Source organism: Scatophagus argus, chromosome 12 (assembly GCF_020382885.2).
Source record: "Scatophagus argus isolate fScaArg1 chromosome 12, fScaArg1.pri, whole genome shotgun sequence".
NCBI lineage: Eukaryota > Metazoa > Chordata > Actinopteri > Scatophagidae > Scatophagus > Scatophagus argus.
Genome location: NC_058504.1, coordinates 23,968,217 through 23,994,057, shown reverse-complemented (window position 1 = coordinate 23,994,057; position 25,841 = coordinate 23,968,217). Strand labels below are relative to the sequence as shown.

Genomic DNA, 25,841 nt, shown 5'->3' with positions numbered 1-25,841 from the left:
CATCAGGGAATGCTGTTAACATGAAAAGGTGTACTTGGTCAGCAACAATGTTTGGGTAGGTGGTACATCTCAAAATAACATCCATATGAATGGCAGGACCCAAGGTTTCCCAGCAGAACATTGCCCAAAGCATCAAACTGCCTCCACTGGCATGCCTCCTGCCTGTAGTGCAGTGCAATCATAGTGCCTGACTCTCTGAGCGGTCAGGCACCAACATATCTTAAAGAGTTGATAGTTCCCTAGTATCCCACCAGAGCGCTACGTTCCCAAAATGCAGGACTACTTGTGGTTCCTAGGGTCCTTAAAAATAGATTGGGAACCAGAGCCTTTAGTTATCAAGCTCCTCTACTATGGAACCATCTTCCGGTTTCGGTCCGGGAGGCGGACACCGTCTCTACATTTAAGAGTAGACTAAAAACTTTCCTTTTTGATAAAGCTTATAGTTAGGGCTGGCCTAGGCCGGCCCTTAGTTATGCTGCTATAGACTTAGACTGTCGGGGGACCTTGAGATCTTTCTTCCTCTCCCTCTCCTTCTGCACACATTTACGTCCCATTAATGCATATCACTAACCCAACTTCTTCCCTGGAGTCCTTGTGCTTCCTCGTCTTGCAGGTTCCCATGGATCATGGTTGGACCTCCTGCTGCGGTCCTGCTCGAAACTCACTGCGATTACTACTGTTTAGTCATAATCTATTTTAATTCTGTTACTACTCTGCTACAGCTGCTACCATTATTATTGTTACTAATATTGCTATCATAATCACCATAGTACTGTACCTTCTGTATACCTCATTGTCATTATCATTATCTACAGTTCCAATACTTCTGGTACTATTACTGCTGCTATGCATCTCCGCTTGTGTGCTCCTTCTCTCACGCCCCAGCCCCCCCCCCCTCTCTTTCTCTCTCTCTCTCTCTCTCAACCCAACCAGTCAAGGCAGATGGCCTCCCATCTTGAGCCGGGGTCTGCTCTGCGGTTTCTGCCTTCTAAAAGGCAGTTTTACCTTGCCACTGTCGCCAAGTGCTTGCTCAAGGGGCAATGTTGGGTTCTCTGTATTACAACTTAATTAAAAAGTTTGGTCTAGACCTGCTCTAATTGGAAAGTGTCATGAGATAACTTTTGTTGGGAATTGGCTATATAAATAAACTGAATTGAATTGAAATTAAAATAGAAATCTGAGAGTGCCTCTCTTTCCTCGTGTTGCCAGCATGTCCTTGTGGACCTCATATGTAGCAGTATACAAAAACAATTGGAGACTCTCAGTTCTCACTTAAAATGGCTGCTTTTCTTGCTTTTTAGATTGAGTTGGCACAGCCTCCCTCTATGATGGAAAAACAGGTGAAGGTATCCAAAGCCAAGTCGGAAAAAAAAGTGAAAGAGGCATTCGATCAGCATCCAGCCAATGAAACAAGTCCTATCGTAACGCAGCCTGTGCAGAGCATAGAGGGTAAGTGTCTGATTTGTTTCAGGCTCATATGTCATGCACTGTACTGTACTTGTTTTTTGAGTTATTGGCTGACTACTGTCGCTCATTTCAGCTTGCCACTTTGCTTTTTGAGACACGTTTTTGTCGTCGTTTTTGGGACACTAGAGGGCTGCAAAATGTCATCAAGGAAAGAAAATAAATTATCCCATCCTGTGGGATCATCAGAACATTTTTATTTCTTTTTCCTGTGGTATTGAAAGAGGTATCAGGCATCCTTTTTAATACTAGTATAGTATCTAGATGTGAAATTCTGATGTTGTAACAACCTTACTATTGGCCTAGTTTTCATTACAGTGGTATCACCTCAGATACTGTCATACTTTGTTTGAACAGTTTATTTGCTATTTATCATAACCACCTTCTTCCCCTAACCTGAACAAACATTATTGTTCTTCATCTCGACTGGTCTTAAGATCACTTATTGATGGTCTACATTTCATCTCTGATTCAACCACATTTTTTCTGGCTTGTCTCAGACAAAGACGATCCATGATTGTATTTCAAGACAATTCAAGACTACAGCTGCGGGGATATCGCTAAATTCCCTGTCCATTTTCTGATTTATTTGTTAATTACTGCTTCGTATGGCTGGGACCACTACACTTGATTGCCTCATTTAGACATACAGCATGATATCCATGTTTGGTTTACACTGTCATACTCAAACTTGATTCTTTTTAGTTATGTTCAGACCGACAGTTGTCAAGACAGTGCCGTATTGGTGAAAGCACAGAGAGCTCCAAACAGTCATCTAGAAGACGTGTTGCACCTGGCTCATTTTTGCACTAATTTTGCCCATTAACAACTTGTCCCTACAATTGAATACATATAAATACATGTTGGGCAATACTATTCAGCAATATTTACTGTTGCACTTGGTTTCAGTGCAGTCATTTACTAACTGCCTCTAAAAATGTCAGTTGTCCATGTTATCTTTATAAAAGAGTATAGAAAATACTCACCTACTGACACAAGTTCAAAATACAGTGGAGGTCTGTGAGAACATAAATGACATTTTGCTTAGCTTTGAAGAAAAATCTGAATATTTCTTGTTTTTTTGTTATTATTATTATTATTATTATTAAGGTATTATATCTTAATGCTGAATTGGAAATGATCCACAAGGTCTGTCTACTCTAACAGTCAGAGTAGTAGACTTTGGCAGAAATATGTAACTTTTGGCTAATATTTTGAATGAAATGTTGTTTACCTCGGGTCCTAGGGTAGTGACATCTTTCTAAATTAGGTCTTTTCAAGATGCTCACCTTTTTGAAGCTGATATATATACTTATTGCTTTTGATGAGGGGGAATTAGAGGCCAGTATGCTTTGTAAGTTGATAACACTAGTTTTATTCACCTCAGGTTAATTGTTCTTGATATTAATGATGTTTTTACATCTCAGAGTTGCGACCTTGATACTAAAAAGTTGGAACACTGTGTTGAACTTAAACAAAATATGATTATTTTCTAATCCCCTTTAACTAACTTTGCTGAGCAATAATCTGCTCATCCCAGAATCTGATGGATTGTGATGTCACTATACTATAATGGCTCAATGCTTAGTCAAGAGAGGCACATAGTGATAAAATTTATTATCAACTGTCCAGTCCATTATTTGACTGAATATCAAACTGGTTTAAAAATTGAAATGGTTAATGGTTATTTTTTCACATTAATCACTCCAACACATCCAAATTTTTCCTGCCCGTCTGGTGGGGGAATCGAACCGGTGACCCTCCGATCACAAGCCGCTTCTCCAACCTCTAGGCCACTGCTGCCATAGACTGTCTATGTCTGTGTCTCTTTGTGTTTGTGTCATATCCCGAAGCTTCAGCAGAGGCAGCTCATATCATCTCAGCCATCAGTGAGGTCCCATCAGTCCCTGCTTCCATGTCCGGTCCATTGTTTGACTTAATATCAGACTGGTTTAAAAGTTGACATGGGTCAGACCCAAGTTGAAGGGCTTGTGAAAGATCTGTTCAGTTGAAACCAGATATTTACATACACTGCAGAAAGAAAACAAAAACTTTTTTCTGTTGTTCTTTCTTTTCTTTCTTGTTTTCTTTACTGTCAATCATTAAACCAGAGTGAACTTTTTCTGTTTTAGATCAATAAATATTAACAGATTTTTTGCATTTGTTAAATGTCAGAATTGAGCGAGGGAGAATTTTTATGTATTTTTTTTTTATCACTTTCATCAAAGTCAGAAGTATACGTACACTAAGTTTATTGTGTCTTTAAACAAAAAGAAAACTCCAGATGATTTCATTCTGAGCTTAAGAAGCTTCTGATAGGTTAATTGATTCCATTTGAGTTAATTGGTGGCACACCTGTGGATACATATCAAGGCACACCTAAAACACAGAGCCTCTTTCTTTGACATCATGGGAAAATCAAGAGAAATCAACCAAGACAGACTTGTGGACCTCCACAAGTGTGGCTCAATAATACAGTTACTCAGTTACACCACTTCTGTCAAGAGGAGTGGGACAAAATTCCAGCAAACTATTGTAGAAAGCCTGTGGAAGGATACCCGAAACGTTTGGCCCAAGTGAAACAGGTTCAATTCTACCAAATAGTAAGGAAGGGTATGTAAATTTTTGACTGATAAAAGTAATTTAAAAAAAATCTCTAAAATTCTCCCTCACTTGATTCTGGCATTTAACAAATGCAACAAATATGTTAATATTTAAAACAGAAAAAGTTTACTCTGATTTAATGTTTGACAGTAAAGAAAAAAAGTTTTTGTGTTTTTTTTCCTGAAGTGTATGTATATATGTATATAATATCTGGTTTCAACTGTAACTGTGTTTAGACATAATACTTAAATACATACGGACTGCCTATACCTGTGTCTCTTTGTATTTGTGTCATATCCAGAAGCTTCGACAGAGGCAACTCATATCATCTCAGCCATCAGTGAGGTCCCATCAGTCCCTGCTCCATGTGACACAGAGGCAGCAGCAGTCAAAGGTATACTGTGATAACATCTTGGAGTAAAAGCAATTTGGACATTTAAATCAGTGTCTATGATGATAAATGATTGTAATTGGTAATCAGAGTGTCAATACTTGAAATTTGTTATATTCTCGCAATCGGCACAGACTTAGTGACAACCACTGTGAGCTCAGATTTGGCCTTTTGACATGACTTTCATTTGAGTGTTTGAATGTCGCCCTTTATAGAGGAAAAATTTACTGATACAGAATTTATCCTGGTACCAAAACTCTGTGCTCTGTGCAAAAGTAAGGTTGCATTGTGCTTGTGTGTGAGCGCATGTGCATGTTTTCCTCAGAGGAGTGCAAGGACTGTCACAACCATAAGAATACCCCAGTAACACAAGTGGACCCTGACATGGAGTTACCTGCAGTAACAGAACCACTGAAAGAACGTCCAGTCGACGAAGTATCCGCTAGATTGGCTCAACAAGACCAGGAGGAACAGCACATCCTAACATGTATGCTGGCAACCGCACACACTCACACATACACATAGATAACAAAATCAATTTCGTATCAGAATACCAGAATGAGTGACCACATGGGAAATGATCTTTATTTGTCAGTTACAGTACATTTGTCACAATCAGGATTGATGAAACGCACGATGCACCTCTATCTTGATAACATGATTATGATATACAGTATAATACTTTTCTGTGTGCAGACATATCTCTTGCAGAGGTATTTTTTTCATAATTGTTATTCACACATCTTGTCATTCACACTTATTGTCTTCTTTATGTTACACTTCATATTGTTAAATCATGGAAACAACTGATACTGTTTGCACTTTTGAAAGACCAGTTGAGTGTAGTACTTTTAGCCCTACATGTCTAAGAAGAAGATATGAAGATTCCACTTTATTATTTCTGAGTTATCCTTTAACTCATCATGCTATTCTACACTCTGTTAGTCTCTTGTGTTTTTTTATCTGTGTGTTCATGTACCTGACTGTTTTGCAGCTGTATCAACCAGTCTTGAAGACTCACTGGCCAGCTCTGCAAAAGCTACACTGCAGGCCATTGGAGCTCAGGAGGCAGCCCTGCAGGCTATCACACAACACATACACAAACTGAAGGAGGCAATGGAAGCAGAGGTACAGAACACTTTAGCATTGAGCACAAGGATGTGGTGTGATTACAGTAATGCTGTTACAGGAAAGATGTCTTTACAGTGCTCAGAAATAGTGCTAGGGTCAGCGGGCAGACACTCCACAGACCTGGGACTCCACATGTTAAATTGCATATTAATCAGGTCGGGAACATTTCAGGTCCATATTACCATGGACTTTGCAACAACGTGGTTACCAAAACAAACTGAAGACTTCAATATACTGTATCAGTTAATATTTGCCATCCCACTTGAAATAATTTATTTGCATGAACATGAAGCAATACCCCAGTGAGACCTGAAATTCTATAAAGTACAGTGCAGACTTGAGTCTCCACAAATACTGAAAAGCAGGGAGAACGCACATGGACTAGAACCATGGCAAAAATCTGTACATTCTCTGAAAAGTTTGTATGCAGCCTAATATGTGTATCCATGCTAGGTAATGTTATTAAGTGGTTTACAGGACATAGGACTAATAACATGATTGGAAAAATGAGGTCAACTGATGAAAGAAGTGACAAGAATGGAGCTTGATGTTGGTCTTTGGTACATACTGCCACTAAAATGGCAGTGGTACAAGGAGCAGTTGCCCAAAGTTAAATTGTGGTTATGGTCTAGCTAAGCTAGTTTGATGTGTAACCGTGGGGGAAAGTCTTAATGATAGTCATCAGGTGAGGTGTGGAACTGTGCACTGTGCAGTGATTCTCAGCAACCAGGCCATGACTCAGTATTAGTCTCCATGTTGGCTACTAAAAAATAATGTACAGCATTAAAGACAAATGTCAAGCCTGTGCCTACTGGCTTTGTAAACCTGTAGTTCCTGACCACATACTTCTTGGACTTGTCGGTGAACAACAGCTCTGTACTGCAGCTCCACCTGGTCTTCTCCACTCTGCCCTTGGTAAACCCGTAGAATATTTTCACGTTTAACCCAGTGATTTAAACCACCCAGAAAATCACTTAGACATATCTACTGAGGATCTGTGATATTAGTGAGGTGATGCACAACGCCCAAAGAATAGGTCGCAGGTTCCCATGGATGATGTTTGTTGTGGTCCTGCTTGACACCGACTACTTCTATATTATAATTATAATTCTATATTATTATCATTTATCATAATTTATCACATATCATCACTTCTACTACTAGTACTATCATTATTGTTATTGTAATATTGTTCTTACTGCTCAAGCACTGTGTTTATTGCTGTTGCTACACATCTCTGTAAACTAAATTAAAGAGTATGGTCTGGACCTGCTCTAATTGGAAAGGGCTGTGAGATAACTTTTGTTGTGCTATGGCGCTGTATAAATAAATTGAATTGAAATGTAATTGAATTGAATTGTAAAAGACAACACCTACCCCAGCCTGCTCACCCTGCTATTTTCTGACAAAGGATACTGAAGAATCCACTGTGCTACTTTACCACCAGACTAAGGAGCAGTTTTTTCCTCAAGGTGCAAGAGTCTTGAACACATTCTCCCACTCCACATTTAGAAAGTTTATTTTTGTGATATGATTATTTATTCATTAGTTTACATAGTGTTTTTCTATATGTAGTTTATTATCATTAGTGGGCCAATAGAGCTTAAGTGGGGGCCAATGGGGGCAATAATAATTTTGTTTGTACTAGTGCATTGTTCCACTATTACTATTGCTCATACTTCTTCTTATTTTTATTTTCCTTCTTCCGGACAAAATTTCGGCGCGTAACTAGGCCCGCAGCTTTTGCGTGAGTGTCCTGAAACTTTTATCCGACGTGCGGCCATTTCGGGAATAGTGTGCTATGACTTTTGGTTCCGATCCGACAAACGGTTCTCGAGAAAATCGCGAAAAACCGATGGGCGAGACACATAGACGATGGGCAACTGGGGTAAAAGAGAGAGAAAAAACACCCGAAAAATTGCAAAACATTGCTCTATTTGTCGCCCTCTAGCTCTGCGATAGTTTCACCTGGAGACGTCATTCGAAGTTTAAACGGGTAAGGAGGGTTGGGGCTAAATTTGTCCAATACATGTGTGTTTCCATTTTTTGGGGTTTTTGAGCTGGAGCAGTTTAAGTTTTATGAAAATCTTGGAATGACGAAAAACTTCTCCCGCCAAGCGGTGATGACGTCACACACTCTAACTTTCAGCTTCTGAAAAACAGCTGAAAAAAGGTGAACAACTTTTGTCTGTGGCCGCAGTGTGTATCGCACATGCACAAATTATACATCAAAACGTAGGGATTTTCGTCCTGGGTAAGATGGCGTGCCAATCGTTGCCGTGCCACTAACGGTATTTGGTCAGGAGCTCCTCAAGCGCAGGGAGCGCGCCTCCCTCCTCTCATTCACTCCCATGTTAAATTCGGTCGAGTTTTTCGGAGGTGATCCTGAAAACCAAGGCATTTCTATCCTGCTCGTACGAACATATACTTTGACCGGGAAAGATGAAATTCAACATGACATTAGTAGACAAATGCCCAGCGCTTACGGCGAAAGAATTTTTGCCCTGTGACCTTTCGTTTGGTCGCAAGAAGCATTTGTTCGAGGGCCTTTTTCTAGCTACCTTTTTCTCTGGGGCGATCGAGGATTCTCTCTCTTTTACCTAGGAGAGCCTCCCTGGCTGACAGGGAAGGGAGGGGCTGGGGCGAGGAGGGGACCTGTTTCCATGGGAAGGTGTATATGACCACACGCACACACACACACGCACAGATTGTAAAGTAAAAGCCCCTCTCTCTCTCTCTCTGCTCTCTCTCTCTCTCTCTCTCTCTGCTCTGTGACCCTCCCTGGCTGAAAGGGAAGGGAGGGGCTGGGGCATGGTGGGGGCCTGTTTCCATGGGAACGTGCGCAGCTGCTCATATAGTCAGCACACAAAATGGCTGCTCCCACTACTAATACATGGAGCCCAATGGACACCGAGTGTATGTTAATAAGATACACGACAACATGCATATATGACCACACACATATATGCATATGACACGCGCACACACACACACACACACACACACACACACAGATTTTCAAAATATAAGCCACTTTCAAATTACAGGAAGTGGCTGTTAAAGAGATTTTCAAAATTAAAGCTTCAAACATGTTTTGAGGTCTACCAAGGAATGTTTCCAGCCAGGCAGGAAGGGTTGCGGCAATGGGGTCCCAGCCAGCAGCAGAGCCCCATCGAGCGCCATTGGCCCACTCAAAATTTCTTGTGAAGAATTTTCTAGTTATAATTATTATTACTTTAACTTGAGTTTCATTCTACAGTCTTGTACTGTATAAGAAAGGTACAGTGCCTGATGAGGTCTCGAAGTGTAGGCCAGAACCAGTGTACATGGGGACGGTTGCCTTCACAGATTCCATTAAGTCTTGATTATGGACCTCTCAAAGGGTATTATCTTGCTTATTATGAAGCACCATAAGAGTCACAGAAATTGTAAGAAATATTTTATTTGTCCATAACTAATTGTATGATTTAAAAAAATAATAATTTTGTTTGTACAATTTTATTTATTTTTTCATTACAAATGAATTCATTATGTGATATTTTAATGAACAATAAATAGTATTTATAAAAAAGAATTTACAAATGAAATATTAATCAGTAAATATTTTAAATTAAATTAAATTAAAAAAGGATTTACAGAAACAGTATAAAAATAAACTGGAAAATATATACATATATAAACATACAGTGTACATTAATGAATTCAGAAGGAAATGATATCAATAAAAAGTCTACTTGTGTAGTTTAAAAAGAGAAATAAATGATTTGATTCACAAACTGAATTAGGAATACAAATTTCAGTCGTTTTCCATTTGCAGTTCCATTTGCAAATCGAAAATCTGCACCAAATGGGATTGGCACTCTTTTTCACTTACAGAGAACATCTGGCAGATTGGAGACCCCAGTGAATCAGTGTATACATAAATGAGTTTTCCAAAAAAAATATACATGTGTACACATTAGTTATTTCTGAACAGGAAAAGAAAACAAAACAAAATAAGAGAATCTATTACTCTGTTGAATTGTCTATTTTTCTGTATAATTACAATAAAAGCCTTGTAAATTAGAAGTTCATACTGAGACTACCTAAGTTCAGAAATTGTTGCTTTTAAATCACATACTTGATCCTCACTATGTAAAATTGCTTTTACCAGATAGAGCTATATAGATACTTTATTGATCCCGAGGGAAATTCAAGCATCCAGTAGCCCATTACAGTAGTGTAGGTTAGTCAAAAAATAAATAAACAAACAACCAAACAAGGCCTAACTGTTAGTAGGAAAAAATAGACTAAACTTATACTAAATAAACTAACATGTTACATAAAGTACAGTAGCGTGCAAAGAAAGCAGGTCAACCAGATTAACTGTGTGTATAAAACAAGAGACTAAAAAGCTACAGTAAACAGATTTCTACCCAGAACTGCGTTATAAAGCGCAGGTTAACTGTGCAAAACATTTAAGGTAAGGTGCATAGTGGAATAAATGTCCAATAAATAAATGGGATTTTTACGCCTGATGTGACTCAGGCACAGACTGTCGCTGGGATCGTGACCCCTGAACAACCAGAGATGTGTCTAATGGCCAGGGGAACAAACGAGTTCCTGAGTCTATTTGTGGAGCAGGTCAGAGACAGCAGCCTGGTGCTGAACACACTCCTCTGAGTGATCAGAGTCCTGTGCCGAGGATGGGAGGTGTTCTGATCTTATCCAGGGTCCTTTTTTTTTCTTTGCTACTGAAACTAGAGTCCAGCTCTGTGCCCACCACAGATCATGCCCTCCACACCAGTCTGTCCAGCCGTGTTGCGTCCCTCTCCTTGATGCTGCCTCCCCAGCACACCAAAGCACAGAAGAGTACTCTGGCCACCACAGTCTGGTAGAACATCAGCAGCAGTTTTTTTCAGATGTTAAAGGACCCTAGCCTCTTCAGGAAATACTGACGACTCTGTGTTTTCTTGTGGATGGTGTCTGTGTTCACTAACCAGTCCAGTCTGTCATCCAGCAGCAGACCCAGGTACTTGTAGGTCCTGACCACCTCCACCTCTGTTCCCTCGATGGAGACCGGTGTGGGATGGGGTCTGTTCTTCCGGAAGTCATCCACCAACTCCTTGGTTTTGGATGTGTTGAGCTGCAGCTTGTTAGCCCTGCACCATTCAGTAAAGTCCCCTACCAGGCTCCTGTACTCCCCCTCCTGTCCATCCTCAATGCATCCTGTTATCACAGTATTGTCTGATTACTTTTGCATATGGCAAAGCTCCGACTGGTGCTAGAAATCAGATGTATTGTGTGTGAACAGGACCGGGAAGAGCATTGTGCCCTGAGGTGCTCCAGTGCTGCTCAGCAGGGTGTCAGACATGCAGTCACCCAGCTTAACAAACTGCGGTCTCTCTGAGAGGTAATGCTCCATCCAGGATATCAGGTGTGGGTCCACTCTCATGTTGTGCAGTTTGTCTCTCAGGAGGACGAGCTGGAAGGTGTTGAAGGTGCTGGAGAAGTCGAAGAACATGATCCTCACAGCACTGCTTCCATTGTCGAGGTGAGAGTGGGCCTTGTGCAGCAGATACAGGATGGCGCACACCCCTACATTTGCCTGATAGGCAAACTGCAGGGGGTCCTGTGCATGCCGGGCCTGGGGTCTAAGGTGGTGGAGCATCAGCTGGTCCAGTGTCTTCATCACGTGTGATGTTAGGGCCACTGGTCTGAAGTCGTCGGACTGTCTCGGGTGTGGCCTCTTAAGGATTGGGACAAGACAGAATGTCTTCCACAGGGTTGGAACCTTCCCCTGGTAAATGCTCAGGCTGAAGATCTGCTGGAGGGGCTTCCCCAGCTCCATAGCACAGGCCTCAAGCATTCTCGGGCACACCTTGTCCGGGTGCCTTGCTGGAGCAAAGTTTCTTCAGCTCCTTGCTGTCCTGGTGACAAGTGATGTTGATGTTGATGGGGGCTGAGTCTTTGTCCTTGTGTTGTGGGGGTGGGTGTTGAGTGGATGAAAGGGGAAGCAGACCCATTTGCATGGGGATGGGAACTGTTTGAACTGCTTTGCTCTCCTTGTGTCTCCTTTTACAGTGCTGCGGGTCTTTTTGCAACTTGTAATGGTTTTCATCCCCTCCCAGACCTCCCTCATGTTGTTTTGTTGCAGTTTTTCTTGCACCTCCTTGGCCTCCTTCAGGTAGACCTTGAGCTCCCTCTGTACCTGATTCAGCTCATCCCTGTTTCCTTCCTTGAACGCCCTCTTTTTCTATTGAGGATGTTCTTGATGTAATCCAGGGCTTGTTGTTGGGGAAGCAGCACACAGTCTTGATGGGGAGAACAATGTTCCTGTAGAAATTCACATAGTCCGTAAAACAGTGTGTGACCCCTCGATATCCTCACCGTGTGGCTCCATCAGCACTTTCCAGTCCATGGAATCGAAGCAGTCCCTCAGGGCCTCCTCTGCCTCAGGAGTCCACTTCCTGAAGCATCGGGTGGTTGTGGGCTGCCAGCTTGTGAATAGAATGGCTAAGTGCTACTCTTACTTGCTACTTTCATGGCCTTATTTGGGTAACAATAAAAGTAATCACAATTCAGTTACATTAATTTGTATAGTGCCAAATCACAACAAAAGTTATGACACTTTCCAGTTGGAGCAGATCTAGACCAAACGATTTCGTTTTTAGTACAGAGAGGCCCAACATTCCCCCATGAGAAAGTACTTGGTGACAGTGACAAGGAAAAGCTTCCCCTTGTGGAGACAGAAACCTTGAAGCAGACCCTGGCCTGGATCTGCCTTGACTGGTTGGGTTGAGAGAGAGACTAGGAGAGAGTCAGAGTGGTAGAGAGCGGACACAGAGACACAGATGCATCGCAGCAACAATAAGAGTACTGGAACTATAAAAAAACAATAATAGTAGGAGTGGTAGTAGTAGTAATAATGATAAAAATACTAACAATTTAAAATTTTGACTAAATGGTAATAATAGCATTCAGTGTCAAGCAGGACCACAGCATGGGGTTCAGACACTCTCCATAGGAACCTGCAAGACAAGAAGGCACAAAGACTCTGGCATAGAAGCCAATTTAGTCACATGCATTATTGGGACATGAATATGTACAGAAGGAGAGTTAGAGGAGAGCCTCAGGACATCATGGGAGGCCCTTGGGCCAGCCCTAACTATAAGCTTTCAAAAAAAGTTTTAAGTTTACTCTTGAATGCAGAGTGGGTGTCTGCCTCCCAGAGTGAAACTGGAAGATGGTTCCACAGGAGTAGAGCTTGATAACTAAAGGATCTGGTTCCCATTCTATTTTTGGACACTACAGAAACCACAGGTAGCCCTGCATCCTGAGACTGTAGAGTTTGAGTTGGAAAATAGGATACTATGAGCTATTTAAGATAAGGTGCCTGACCATTAGGTGCTTTGTACATGAGAAACAAATTAAATTCTATTCTGCATTGTATAGTCAGCCAATGTAGAGAAGCCAGTACAGAAGAAATATGATTTATGATAGGAGTTTTTGTCAATGCAGATGCAGCAGCATTCTGGATTAGCTGAAGAGTTTTTGGAGACCGCACTAATACATGCACTAATTTTTCTCTATCTTTGTTAGACAGGATGTGCGTCATTTTTGCAATGTGGCTAAAGCAAAATGGATAAAGCAGTTCCTTGAAATGAAGAACACTGAAATAGTAAAATGACCAATGCAGAGTCCTGATCTAGACTAAAATTTCTGGAAAGTCCTTGGTGACAAAGTTATGGCTAAGAAACCCACTACACTTACCAAACTATGGAAAATCTGTGCAATTGTTAACTATTCCAGTAAATAGGATGAGCCTTAGATATGGCTTGGCAATAGGGCTCAAAAGGGCATGTGATTTCGCAATGCATTGTATGTTTACATCACTTTGTGTTAGATACAGTGCTGCGGGAGAGACAGACACACCATGAAAAATGGACCATACGAAAGAGACAGGCAATGGACTGTACTGAGACAAGCTGGACCCTGTTCCAAAGGCTCTGTACTTTGAAAAAATTAGTAAAACTGGTGGAATCGATCCATATGAGTATGTACAGTGATATTTATCTGGGTTTGCACATTGTATTTTCATTTGTTACCTCATTTGCGGTGTTATTTATCTGTTTGCACAGAGTCTTTAAGAGTCACCTTATTTGCACTGTTACTGGAACTTTAACAGTGTCAATGCACAGTACAAGAATGTGTGTGATAAACTGAAAAGACTTTAAAACAAGAAGTGTTCAGACATTATTGCTTGAGTAAATGGCGTGGTCTCACAGAGGACTGGCTCAATTAAAGCACTTGGAATATAGTTTCATGTATTGCTACTGAACTACAATATTTTTATCACCATCAGGCATAGTCTTATCAACTTTCTTTGTTAAAGTGTAGGCCTGGTGTTTGTCGCCATATGCGCAAGTAACAGGTGATGAGATTTTCCTCTGTCTGACATCAATCAATGACAATGACAATCAATCAATCAATGACATGTTAAGGATAAATAGAAATAAACAGAGGAAGATTAACAGCCATTCATTTTATTTTCAGAAAAACACCACCAACACCGGTCTGAAAACGCCGTGAACCAACATGTGTTGGGTGATTGTGTTGAAAGTGATGTTTGGTCGTCTCACGGCTGCTATCCAGGCCATCTGACGTTTCTTTGTTAGCTCACAGATCCAAGGTTTTTGGTTTTGCTTTCACGTTGGAAATGAGAAAAATCTCACCCCAGCGTGTTTCTTTACAGAAGTGATCACGATCGTGGCAGTTAACGACACAGCACGTTTGCACCATGTTTTAACTTGTTAAAACAAAGCAACAGAACACAAGAGCAGCGTCACACATGCAGCCGGAGTAAACACACTTTTCAGTTGCCCGCAAAGCCCACAATGCACTGGAGCTATTTAGTAGGTGTCCATTATCAGGAATTAACTGACATGACATCCTGGAGTATCCACCCAGGGTATAATGACAACTAAATGAGTCTTGAATCTTAAAATGCAGGTTCCGCCACAGGAGAAGTCAGCCCAGTGGAAGGATCTAGAAGCTGCCCTTGCTGATAGAACTTGTGCTGTGAATGATGCTGGAAGTGCTCTGTTAAAAGCCAAGTAAGACATGTGTAAACACATACATAACACACATGCATACAATGTGATGAGTAATTTTTTTTATTACTGTCACCTGCTGAATAAGACAGATCCTTACACATCCTATCTTTCATAACAATAACAATTTCTTTTGATGTTTGCAGAGGTGCAAGAGAAACTATGAATTTGCACCCTGAGATTAATTTGAAAGATGCACTAATCACATGAAGGGTTACAATCTCATGGCATGACACATATTTGTCTGCCATTGGAGATATGCAGTTTACCATAAATGGTGTGTTTCTATGAATTTATTAAGCCATTGTGGCAATATTTCAAATATTTGATTGTGTAGGTACTTAAGAAACAGTACTAATACCACATGGTAAAAATAGTATTAAAGTCCTCCATTGAAAATGTTCTGTCAGGAAAATGCACTTAAAGTCTTAAAAATAAAAGTGGTCAGTGTTTGAGAAGCTGAAACCATGACATGTTTTTACGTGAAAAAATACTGGAATGATTATCAAAATGGTCAGTTGATTGACTAATCATTTCAGCTTTACATAAACATTTTAATATATTTTGTCCACAAAAAATTTAATTTGTAATGTAACTAAAGCTATGAAATAAAATGTGCAATATTTCACTCTGACATGTCATGGAGTAGAAGTAGAAAGCATGGAAAAAAAATTGAAAATTGTAAATGTACTTGTTACATGCCACCTCTACATATTAGAATCAGAATCAGAATTCCTTTATTTATTCTTTATAAATTCTTAAATTAGTAAGCTGAACTGCTTTATGGGAATGTTGGAAGTTTTCCAGTTTTTTTTTTTTCATCAATATGATAGTGTCTCTCCATTTGTCTAGTGTTTAGGATGCTAAATGCATTCATTCCTTACTTAATGCACTTAATGCATCAGTATCGCAATACAATACAATACAGATATGGTGACAGAGGATTGTACCTATAAAGGCCACGCTTAGGCTAGATACACACCTGAGTATATTATTGATTGATAAATTTCAATATTTGAATGCGTACACAACTAGGAAAGAGTTGCTAACCCAGTATTCTTATCATAAAGATTACCCTTATTCACATTCAAAATCTTCTACCTGTTTTTTGCACCAATGTCTTCATCCTCCTCTCAACTGTCCCACCTCTTTCTCCCTGTAGTGAAACCTTGGACAGTCTCAAGTCACTGATCGAAAAATTTAAAGGACTGAAGGTTGCTGCAGTTCGTCCACTGGTTTTAGCAGCAGAGGAGAATCTCTATAACATGGTGGTGGACTTGGACAAAGTGGTCACTAAAGTAAGGGCATTATTTTGAACATTGTGTACAACCAGATGAAAATACTTTAAATGCATAAATATGTTTTTGGAAGTTTGCTTATTCTGATTGATGATCGGTGTTAAGAATGATGCCACTTTCATGTTCATTTAATATGAAACTAAAGCCAGCATCCAGTTAACTTAACCATGCGTGGACTGGCCATTGGGAGCAACAGGAGATTTCCCTGTGGCCTAGCAAGCTGATTAGCCTCTGCAGTGTCAGGCCAGTGTTTAAGAAAAAAAAAAGCTAAATAAAATGGGTAAATCAAAGAGAAAACAAGGTGGGGCAGCTACAGTCCCCTTTAACCAGATGGTATGATCTCTGCCATCCTCTGCAACTGGTGGGTTGCACATACACATCAACACAAGTGTGCCAAATAGTGTGGTGGAAAAAATAGACGGCACCAGAGAGAATTAGAGAAAGAGGAAAGATAGTGCTGAGAGGGAACACATTAAAAGAAGACAAGTCCAAGAGAGAATTGCTGCTAAATGCTTTAAAACTACAGTTATCTGTCCCCCCACACATCTAACTCTGAATAAAGGGTTTATTTTGACCAAAATTAGTTAGTGATTGGTGTGGTATTTTGTAATAGTTTTCTGTCAATTTTGGATGGTCCCAAAATGTTTGTATTTATAAGAGAAGAATCACTTTATTGGCAGTATATTTATTTTTACATACACACACTGAATTTGTCTTCTGCATTTGACCCATCCTTAGTTGAACGCACATGCAACACCCAGCAAATTACATGCAGTGAAACACACACAGGAGCAGTGGGCTGCATCAAGCGCCCGGGGAGCAAATTGGGGGTTAAGTGCCTTGCTCAAGGGCACATCAGACGGCTAATGGAGGGGGGGGCATTTTTTGCATTAAACACTCCACCACACCCAAATTTCGATGAGCTTTATGTTACAAATATTTCAGCCTGTGTTACAGTTCTAAATTTTTTGTCCCCATTTGTTCAAAGCTGACAAAGTTTTGATGAGTCCTAAATTTTGCATTTCATGTCATTGGATCCGAGCTACAATTTTAGTAAAAGCTGTGTGTGAGACAGTTTTATTATATGTCGTATCTGCATTAATATGGTATGGATTACATTTTAAATTTATAAATTGTATCCATAAGAGCAGAGTAGAGTTCCAAAGAACGGACAACTGCAATCTGAATTTGTGAGTGGCTTCTTGACCAGAATTGGTCAAGAAGCCACCTATAGCTCAGGTAAAATTCATGCATTAAACAGTGTCAAGCAGGTGTAGTTAGAGATGTGTTGTTTTGTCAGGTTTCTCTCTCTTTTCTGTAGCACACGCAATTTGGTCTCAACAACATGAAAGGTGGGCAGCATGGTGTTGCAGTGGTTAGTGCTGTCGCCAGTGCTGTTGCCTCACCACAAGACGAGTTCCAGGGTTAAATTCTTGTCTGGACCCTCTGTGCGGCGTTTGCATGTTCTCCCTGTGTCCGTGTGGGTTTTCTCCAGGTATTCCAGCTTCCTCCCACAGTTCTAAAGACATGCACATTAGGTTAATTGGCTACTGTCTTTGAGTGTCAATGCTGCTATTGACTGACAACAAGTCCAAGGATACTTCATTATAATGGAATGTGGCAGCTGTGACTTTACCTTTCTAAGTGTCCCAAATTGCACCCATTGGCTGTTCCATCGATGAGTGAGTGTTTGTGTGAAATGCTCCTGATGAGCACGTGGCACCTGGTATGGTATCCTCTGCCCACAGAGTATGAAGGTTATGTGAATGGGTGAATACTGGCTTGTGTTGTAAATTGTTGTGAGTGGTCAGTTAGAATAGAAGAGTGCTCTACCTAAACAGGTACATGAACCTGTTAAAACCTATTCAGTGATTGTTTTGGCTTCACAACTGCACAACAAGCCCCGCCACCCTACGGTGGTAACTTAATTTCAGACACTTGTGTTCATAGCCTCGTGTTTTCGTAGTCCGGTATCTTTGTGGACGAATACCAGACCTCCCACTGCAGCTGGAGGGATTCCAACTTCTCCGAGCGGATCGTCACAAGGAACTTTCCGGCCTGTTCTTACATTAACAGTGGCTGGTGTACCGATGTGACTGTGATCTCCCAGCACTGTTCTCCTGCTCTGGAGTACTTATTCATACACTGTAAGCCTTTTTACTCTCCGCGTGAGTTTGCTTCATTCATTCTGGCCGTTTTTTACATCCTGCCGAGTGCGGACGTGCATTAAGCTCAGTGTGTACTCGCAGATCAGGTATTGTATGTGGAGCAAACATATCCGGAGTCCTTAGTTATTGTCCTTGGTGACTTTAATAAAGGAAATCTAAGCCAAGATCTACCCAAATACAAATCAACTAATCAAATGCCCGACCAGAGAGGAGAACACACTGAATCACTGCTACACCACAATAAGCGGAGCATATCGTGCAGTGCCCCGCGCCACTCTTGGTCTATCTGACCACGTCATGATCCACCTGATTCCCACATACAGACAGGCTTTAGCTTCCCAAACCTGTGGTGAGTACATCTAAAAAGTGGACCAGCCAGGCTGTGGAGGAGCTTCATTTCTGTTTGGACTCAACAGACTGGGATGTGTTCAGGGCTGCTACGGAAAGTCTTGATGAGTATACACACACTGTAACCTCATATATCCAGTACTGTGAGGACAGTATTGTGCCAACACGCACCAGGATAAGTTATAACAATGACAAACCCTGGTTCACAGCTAAATTCCCACAGGCTAGAGGCTAGAGAAGGAGGATGCATTCAGAAGTGGGGATAGAGACAGCTACAAAGAGGCCAAGTACAGGATTAGCAAGGAGGTGAGAAGTGCTAAATCACTGTACTCTGGGAAACTTCAACAGCAGTTATCAGCTAATGACTCGGCCTCCGTGTGGAAAGGGCTTAGGCAAATCACCAACTACAAGCCCAAAGCCCCTCACACTACTGACGACCTGCGACTAGTCAACAGTCTGATTGAGTTCTACTGTCGCTTTGCTGGACTATCTGCCAGCCCTGACTCCTCCACACACCCCATCAACACGGTCATTCACACCCCCCACTCCCCAGAAGACACCCAGCAGAGTCCACCTCGGACCCCTCCTCCTCCACCACAGCCCTCTTTATCCTGGAGGAGGATGTTAACAAGCTGTTCAGGAAACTGTACCCTCACAAGGCTTCTGGACCAGACGGTGTGTCCCCCTCCACCCTGAGACACTGTGCGGACGAGCTGACTCCAGTGTTCACAGACATTTTCAACACCTCTCTGGAGTCATGCCATGTGCCAGTCTGCTTCAAAACCTCCACCATAGTTCCAGTCCCCAAGAAGCCGAGAATCACTGGACTTAATGACTACAGACCTGTGGCACTGACATCTGTAGTCAAGAAGTCATTTAATTGCCTGGTTCTGTCCCACCTCAAGACCATCACAACCCCCCTCCTGGACCCCCTGCAGTTTGCCTACAGAGCCAACAGGTCTGTAGACGATGCAGTCAACTTGACACTGTATTTCATCCTGCGGCACCTGGACTCCCCGGGAACCTTGTTTGTGGACTTCAGCTCTGCCTTCAATACAATCCGCCCAGCTCTCCTCCAGGACAAGCTGTCCCTGCTGAACATGCCTGACCCTATCTGCCGGTGGATCACTGACTTCCTGACAGACAGGAAACAGCATGTGAGGCTGGGGAAGAATGTCTCGGACACCCAGACCATCAGCACCGGTACCCCCCAGCCTGTGTACTTTCCCCTCTGCTCTTCTCCCTCTACACCAGTGCTTCTCAATTATTTTCTATTTGCGCCCCCCCCAACAAGAAGAAAACAATTCGCGCTGATTGTTGGCAATATTTGGCACGTTTTCGCTGAAAAAACTCCAGTGGCTTATCAACATGATTGGGATGTAATGTCTTCAAGTGGCGCCTTAATTTATTTGGCTTCATGCTGTCCGCTGCCAGCATTTTTAGACACAGTAAACACACCGGTCTTTCCTCGTCTCCCACTGTAGTCACAGTGAAGCCAAGCGCTACATATGCTACATATTTCCTCGTCTTAGCTTTCGGGTGAGTTACTTTTGTCTCATTATCTTCGTCTCTCTCCGCCTTTCTTTTCATCCCTGTTAAAAATTTCTTCATGTTGTCTCTGAAGGGTTTGTTTACTGCACTTCATATCGCCTGCTCAGTGCAAAAAAAAACGCTACACCATAGAGCTAATACTCCCTGCGCACACTCAATGACAATGAGAGCGCCACTGCCAACTACTGTAGTGGATGTGCAATTACATTTTATTCTAGTTCGGCAAAAAAAGCATGTTCCCCAGGGTCACACACGCCCCCCCTGGCATCGCACCCATCGCCCCACTATTTGAGAAGGACTGCTCTACACCAACTGCTGCACCTCCGACCACCAGTATGTCAAGCTGATTAAGTTTGCAGACGACACCGCCCTCATCGGACTCATCTCGGACGGGGTTGAGTCTGCCTACAAGAGGTAGGTGGACCATCTGGCGTCCTGGTGCGCCAACAACAACCTGGAGCTGAACGCCCAGAAGATAGTGGAGATGATCATAGACTTTTGGAAAGTGCCAGCTCCATCACTCCCCTCACCCTGACAGACACCCCCATCTCCATGGTCTCCTGGGTACCACTGTAACCCAGGACCTCAAGTGGAAGCTGACCATCAGCTCCCTCTTCAAAAGGGCCCAGCAGAGGATGTTCTTTCTGCGGCAGCTGAGGAAACTCAAGGTGCCAGTCAAGATGATGGTTCAGTTCTACATTTCCATCATTGAGTCCATCCTCACCTCCTCTATCACCGTGTGGTACGCTGGGGCCACTGCCAGGGACAAGCACAGACTGAGAAGGTGATCGACTGCAGCCTTCCATCTCTCCAAGACCTGTACATCTCCAGGACTCTGAGGCGTGCAGGTCGGATCACAGTTGACCCTTCTCACCCTGGACATGGACTCTTTGAGAAACTCCCTTCAGGCAGGAGGTTACGGTCCATTCGGACCAAAACCTCGCACCGCAAGAACAGCTTCTTCCCTTCTGCTGTTGGATTGTTGAACTCCAGCTGATTAACATACTACTCTGCACTTTAGTTACTTCAGTACAGGAACTGTCCTATGCTCATGTCACGATCCACCTGCTGACCATTTGCACTGTTTACTTCACTTACTTGCACTACTTTCACTCTGTACTACCTCATTCTTGTACTACCTCCAGAATCATATTTATTTTACTTTATTCTATCTTATCTTATTTTATTTTATTCTATTATTATATGCTACTTGTTCTTACATTTTATGTATGCACCAATCACTCAGACAAATTCCTAGTAATGTGAAACCTCTTCATTTACATGGCAATAAAGACAATTCTGAATCTGATTCTGATTTTCAGTCAGTACTCAAATATCACGCTGAAATCTACTTCAGCTTCAGCTCCCTCAGCCTTTTCACCACTCAACAGAAATGCGGTGCCTTTGTCAGTACATGAAACTGCTTAACTGTCTGCGTGTGTGTAGGTGCAGTCTGCAGAATCAGAAGCTAAGATTGTCTCCCAGTACAGTGAACTGGTTAATGAAGCCAAACAACAGTTCCAGAGGGAAGTAAGCAGCCTTACTCCAGAGATTCAGGCCAACTGGAAGGGACTCGGTAATAACACACACACACACAAACACACATAATTCAAAATGATAACACTTAGACCTTTCTTAGGTAATTGAGAATAACACAAAGTATTGATATTTGACAATATTTTAGTCCACAATGGAGCAAGGGTACATGAGCATAGAGCAGACCTGGTCATTTTACGGCCTGCAGCTACATACGGCCCTTTGGGCATCCCTGTGTATTTATGCTGTGCATGCAATAAAACTGTGTTGCTTTTATTTTGAAAAGCCTGGCATTTTTATTATTTACGTATGGACGCATGTATCTGCGTCTGTCTGCACAGTGACAGGTGATGCTAGCCAGCTACCCCTCATGTTAAAAAAAAGAAAAGTTGATTCCGAATGCAGCGTTTTCAACAAGACATCGACTGCTAAATACTTTACAGAAGTCAAAGGTAAAGCCATGTGCTTAATTTGTGGTACACAAGTCCCTGTGTTTAAGGATTACAATCTGAATCGCCACTACGTGACCAAACACAAGGAGAAATACAAGAACTTCAAGCCCAAGACAGATTTTTCTTTTTTGAACAAGTGATCTGAAAACATGAAGCTGGTCAGTTGCTTGTCTTTAACATACTGCAAAACACCTTTTCAGTATTTGTGAAGTTAAAATTAAAATGAAACAGTGATGTAATGATTGTTTTTGTTTTAAACAGTTTATTACTTTCATGGGATTATTTTCCTCTTCGACCCACACAACAATTCATGAATTTACATAAATATTTACAGAATATTCGTATACTTCTGATTACCAGTAGCAGCTAATCAAAATATATAATTTACTGCATGATTAAGTTCAAGTTATTGTTGATTCGGCCCTCCAACAGAGTTCGGATTTTTCATGTGTCCCCCTGTAGAAATTAATTGCCCAGCCGTGGCATAGAGTATGATGTGGATCAGAATGAAATTGAATTTGACACCCCTGCTCTTTACTGATAGTATATGAGATGAAACTGAAACACATTTTCACCCACACCCTGATCAAGATAAACACATGAAATTCTTTAAATAAAAGAGACATATTTGTGTCCTTGTTCGTGAGCTGGTAAACTGTCAGTAGATGACCTGAACGCCATGATCGCCCATGCACACCGTCGCATTGACCAGCTGAATCGAGAGCTGGCTGAGCAGAGAGTCAGAGAACAGATCCACATAGATGCAGCACTGGAGCAACAGAAGCTGGAGGACCAGAAAAGCCTGGAGAAAGCTGTTAACACCACCCTGCAGCACGCCAAGGAGGAGGCCAGGCTGGAACAGGAGAGAAGGGTAGGGAGAAGATTTAGGGTTTGCTGACTTTGATGTTCATTTGAAGCCACCAAGATTTGACAGTGCTCTGTGATGTATATACAGTGCATTGACTAGTGACATCAGGAGCTGGAACTGGAATCAGTTTATAAATTATTAATCAATGTAACTATAGCAACATTACTGTATCATAATTAAGAGAGTGTGTGTTTGTGTGTGTGTGTGTGTAGCTGTCTGAACTAAGGGATGTGATGGAGGCAGAAATGAGGACTCAGCTTCGGCGTCAGGCAGCTGCCCACACAGACCATGTCCAAGATGTTCTTAAGGTCCAGGAGCAGGAGCTGAGAGCTGATGCTGAGCAGGTATCCACACATTGCAGTCAAACATTAGAACATACACTCACACACATACACACATTATATATAAATATTTACTGTCTTGTTATCCTGTCCTTTCCATTATCACAAACTTATGTAGAAGTCTTATCTCAAGCATTCTTATTTTTTAGTCACATACTACCTTGTTAAATCATTAAAGCAACAGCACTGTGATACACAGTGATAATTTTGACAGCTGCGTGTCCTTCAGTCAGCTTGGTGTTTTTAGTATCCACTGTACTCACTTACTGTGGTGCATGTCTAAGTATCTGCCAACATTCATTCAAAGATCTGCTTTGGGTTCTGTTTCAGATTCTGAGCAGTAAGTTGCTGGAACAGGAGACCCGCAACCGTCAGCTGAGCCAGGAACAGCTGGATAACTTCACTTTGGATATGAACACTGCCTATGCAAGACTGAAGGGAATGGAGGAGGCCATAGACAGTAAGATGCACATACATACACCACTTGGTGGGGAAAAAACCTACAAAATATCTTTGCGGGATTGGGGGAATTTGTTTATAACTCACTTGGCCTAAAGTGGAGTGGCTGTGGGTCAGGATGTAGATTGGTTGTCCAGGTTGGTGGTTTGATCACCAGCTACTGCAGTCTAACTGAAAATGAGATGAATAACAATAATGACTAATGTTACTTAAACATACTTGACAATCAAGTAAGAGCTTTCCTTATTTTTCACTGGAGGTGTCTGTTGATCATGTGTAGAGTGATATCAAAACAAACTTTGACTGACAGATTAGCCAGAAAACAACCAAGCTTAATTTTGTGTGGTCATCACTTTACATAGGGAAATAATGTTAACCTTTGAAAGCAACAGAAAAGGACTGCTGATGTGAACTAAATGTAACTTTGGTTTTTGACAAAACATTTGATCCAAGTTGATGGAGCTTAATGAATCATTATTCAATTAACTCAAAATTGGAAGCCAACCATACAACTGTACACTGTCACAAATATGATGCAGCCCAACCAGCTGTGATATTTGGTGTGATCAGAGATTCAACAGACTTATATAGACTGCATATAGATAGTTTTCAGTCAGGTAAAGAGTAGTTTTGATCTGTAAAGTATGTGTGCTGGATTCAAACGGAGCTTTGAAAAGTACGAGGGAATGTTACACATGTTCTTGAGAGTAGCATGTCTTGCTCTCTATAATGTAAACATTTTTCTCTGTTTACTTTAGGCCATATGGTGGCAGAGGAGAAGGCCCGTAAAGCTCACCAGCTCTGGCTCTCTGTGGAGGCTCTGAACTACACTTTAAAGACTGCCGACACTGATTCCCCCACTGTCCCTCTAAAGAGTGCTGCTAAGGCTGTGCAAGACTGCAGCCATGACAGCGACTTTGCCTTGGCTCTGTCATTGGCTCTTCCAGAAGAATCCTTGCAACGTGGTGTGTTCAGTGAGGCTTCTCTTCGTGCCCGCTTCAACTCCTTACGACCACTGGCACGCCGTGTCGCCCTTATTGACGATTCTCACAACTCCTTGTACCAGTATTTATTGTCTTATCTTCAAGCTGCACTGCTGTTTGAGGATAAACAGAAAGTCCCACCTGCCCAGCTGTGCAGTGAGGATTTAGACCCATTCAAGATTCTGTCATATGCAAGCTACTGCTTAGAGCATGGAGATCTGGAATTAGCAGCTAAACTGTTGAACCAATTGAGAGGAGAGGCCAGGAGAGTGGTGGAGGACTGGCTGACTGAAGCCAGACTCACACTTGAAACTAGACAAGTAGTCAGTTTGTTGTCTGCTTATGCAAATGCTGTGGGCTTAGGAACCACCCAGACACCATAGGCTGCCGGTCTCATTTATTACAAGAAAATGTCTTGAGTATCAGGCACTCATCCACTGTTGGCTTTGTGTACGAAGGCAGCTGTATTCAGCTTGTGCTTGCTACATTGTTGTATTCCTAGTTAAAGTTAATTCAAGTTAATCAGTTGATGGATGTTGAAATGCAATGCAAGTTTATTTATAAGTCACAGTGGACAGTTATTTGTTAAGAAATATATTCTAGTCTCATCAGGCCCACAGGTTTGGTTCATGTATTTATTTCTGACAAATACAATTTTTTTTTTTTTCAAGTAATGTGGAAAATGATTCCTAAACTGTATTGATTTGTCATGCTGAAGTTTATTTTGCCATTGCACATTACAATAAATCATGAACAAGTATGCTATTTGTTTTCTTAATTCTATTTTTTTTGTACTTCACAAGGCTGTTTTCATTTGAGATTTTATATAGTGTATTATTAGTCTTTCAGAACACACATTTTAACCCGTGTCCTTAGTTGATGGTAGTGGGACTTGTGTGTCCTTAATTTCATACTTACTCACCACACCTACACCAAAAAATGTTGTTTCTACAGTTGAATACTTTAACTTCATTATTCATTGCTGAAAATATAAATTTTCTCTGTGCCTGTTGAAATTATACTTAAAGAGGCAGGTGTGCAAGCTTGATTCGTGTCATCAGAAACAGTTTGGTCAATTTCCAGCATTCAAGTGTGATGTAAATACTTGAAGTATTGCTTGTCAGTGCACATACATTGAGACTTGACTTTACAGTG

The 25,841-nt window shown here is 41.6% G+C and overlaps 1 protein-coding gene across 1 annotated transcript in view; it reads left to right on the top strand.

Annotated features, from left to right (window-relative positions):
* Positions 1–25,451, top strand: part of immt (inner membrane protein, mitochondrial (mitofilin)) — a 39,996-nt gene extending 14,545 nt beyond the window's left edge. Inside the window, exons 4-14 of the mRNA XM_046405451.1 lie at positions 1,302–1,449; positions 4,370–4,462; positions 4,785–4,946; positions 5,454–5,587; positions 14,582–14,685; positions 15,845–15,980; positions 21,494–21,623; positions 22,683–22,906; positions 23,116–23,247; positions 23,575–23,704; positions 24,462–25,451. Of these exons, the coding sequence (XP_046261407.1) occupies positions 1,302–1,449; positions 4,370–4,462; positions 4,785–4,946; positions 5,454–5,587; positions 14,582–14,685; positions 15,845–15,980; positions 21,494–21,623; positions 22,683–22,906; positions 23,116–23,247; positions 23,575–23,704; positions 24,462–25,069 (2,001 nt within the window). The 3' untranslated portion in view covers positions 25,070–25,451. The remainder of the gene's footprint in view (positions 1–1,301; positions 1,450–4,369; positions 4,463–4,784; positions 4,947–5,453; positions 5,588–14,581; positions 14,686–15,844; positions 15,981–21,493; positions 21,624–22,682; positions 22,907–23,115; positions 23,248–23,574; positions 23,705–24,461) is intronic.
* Positions 25,452–25,841: the final 390 nt, after the last annotated feature.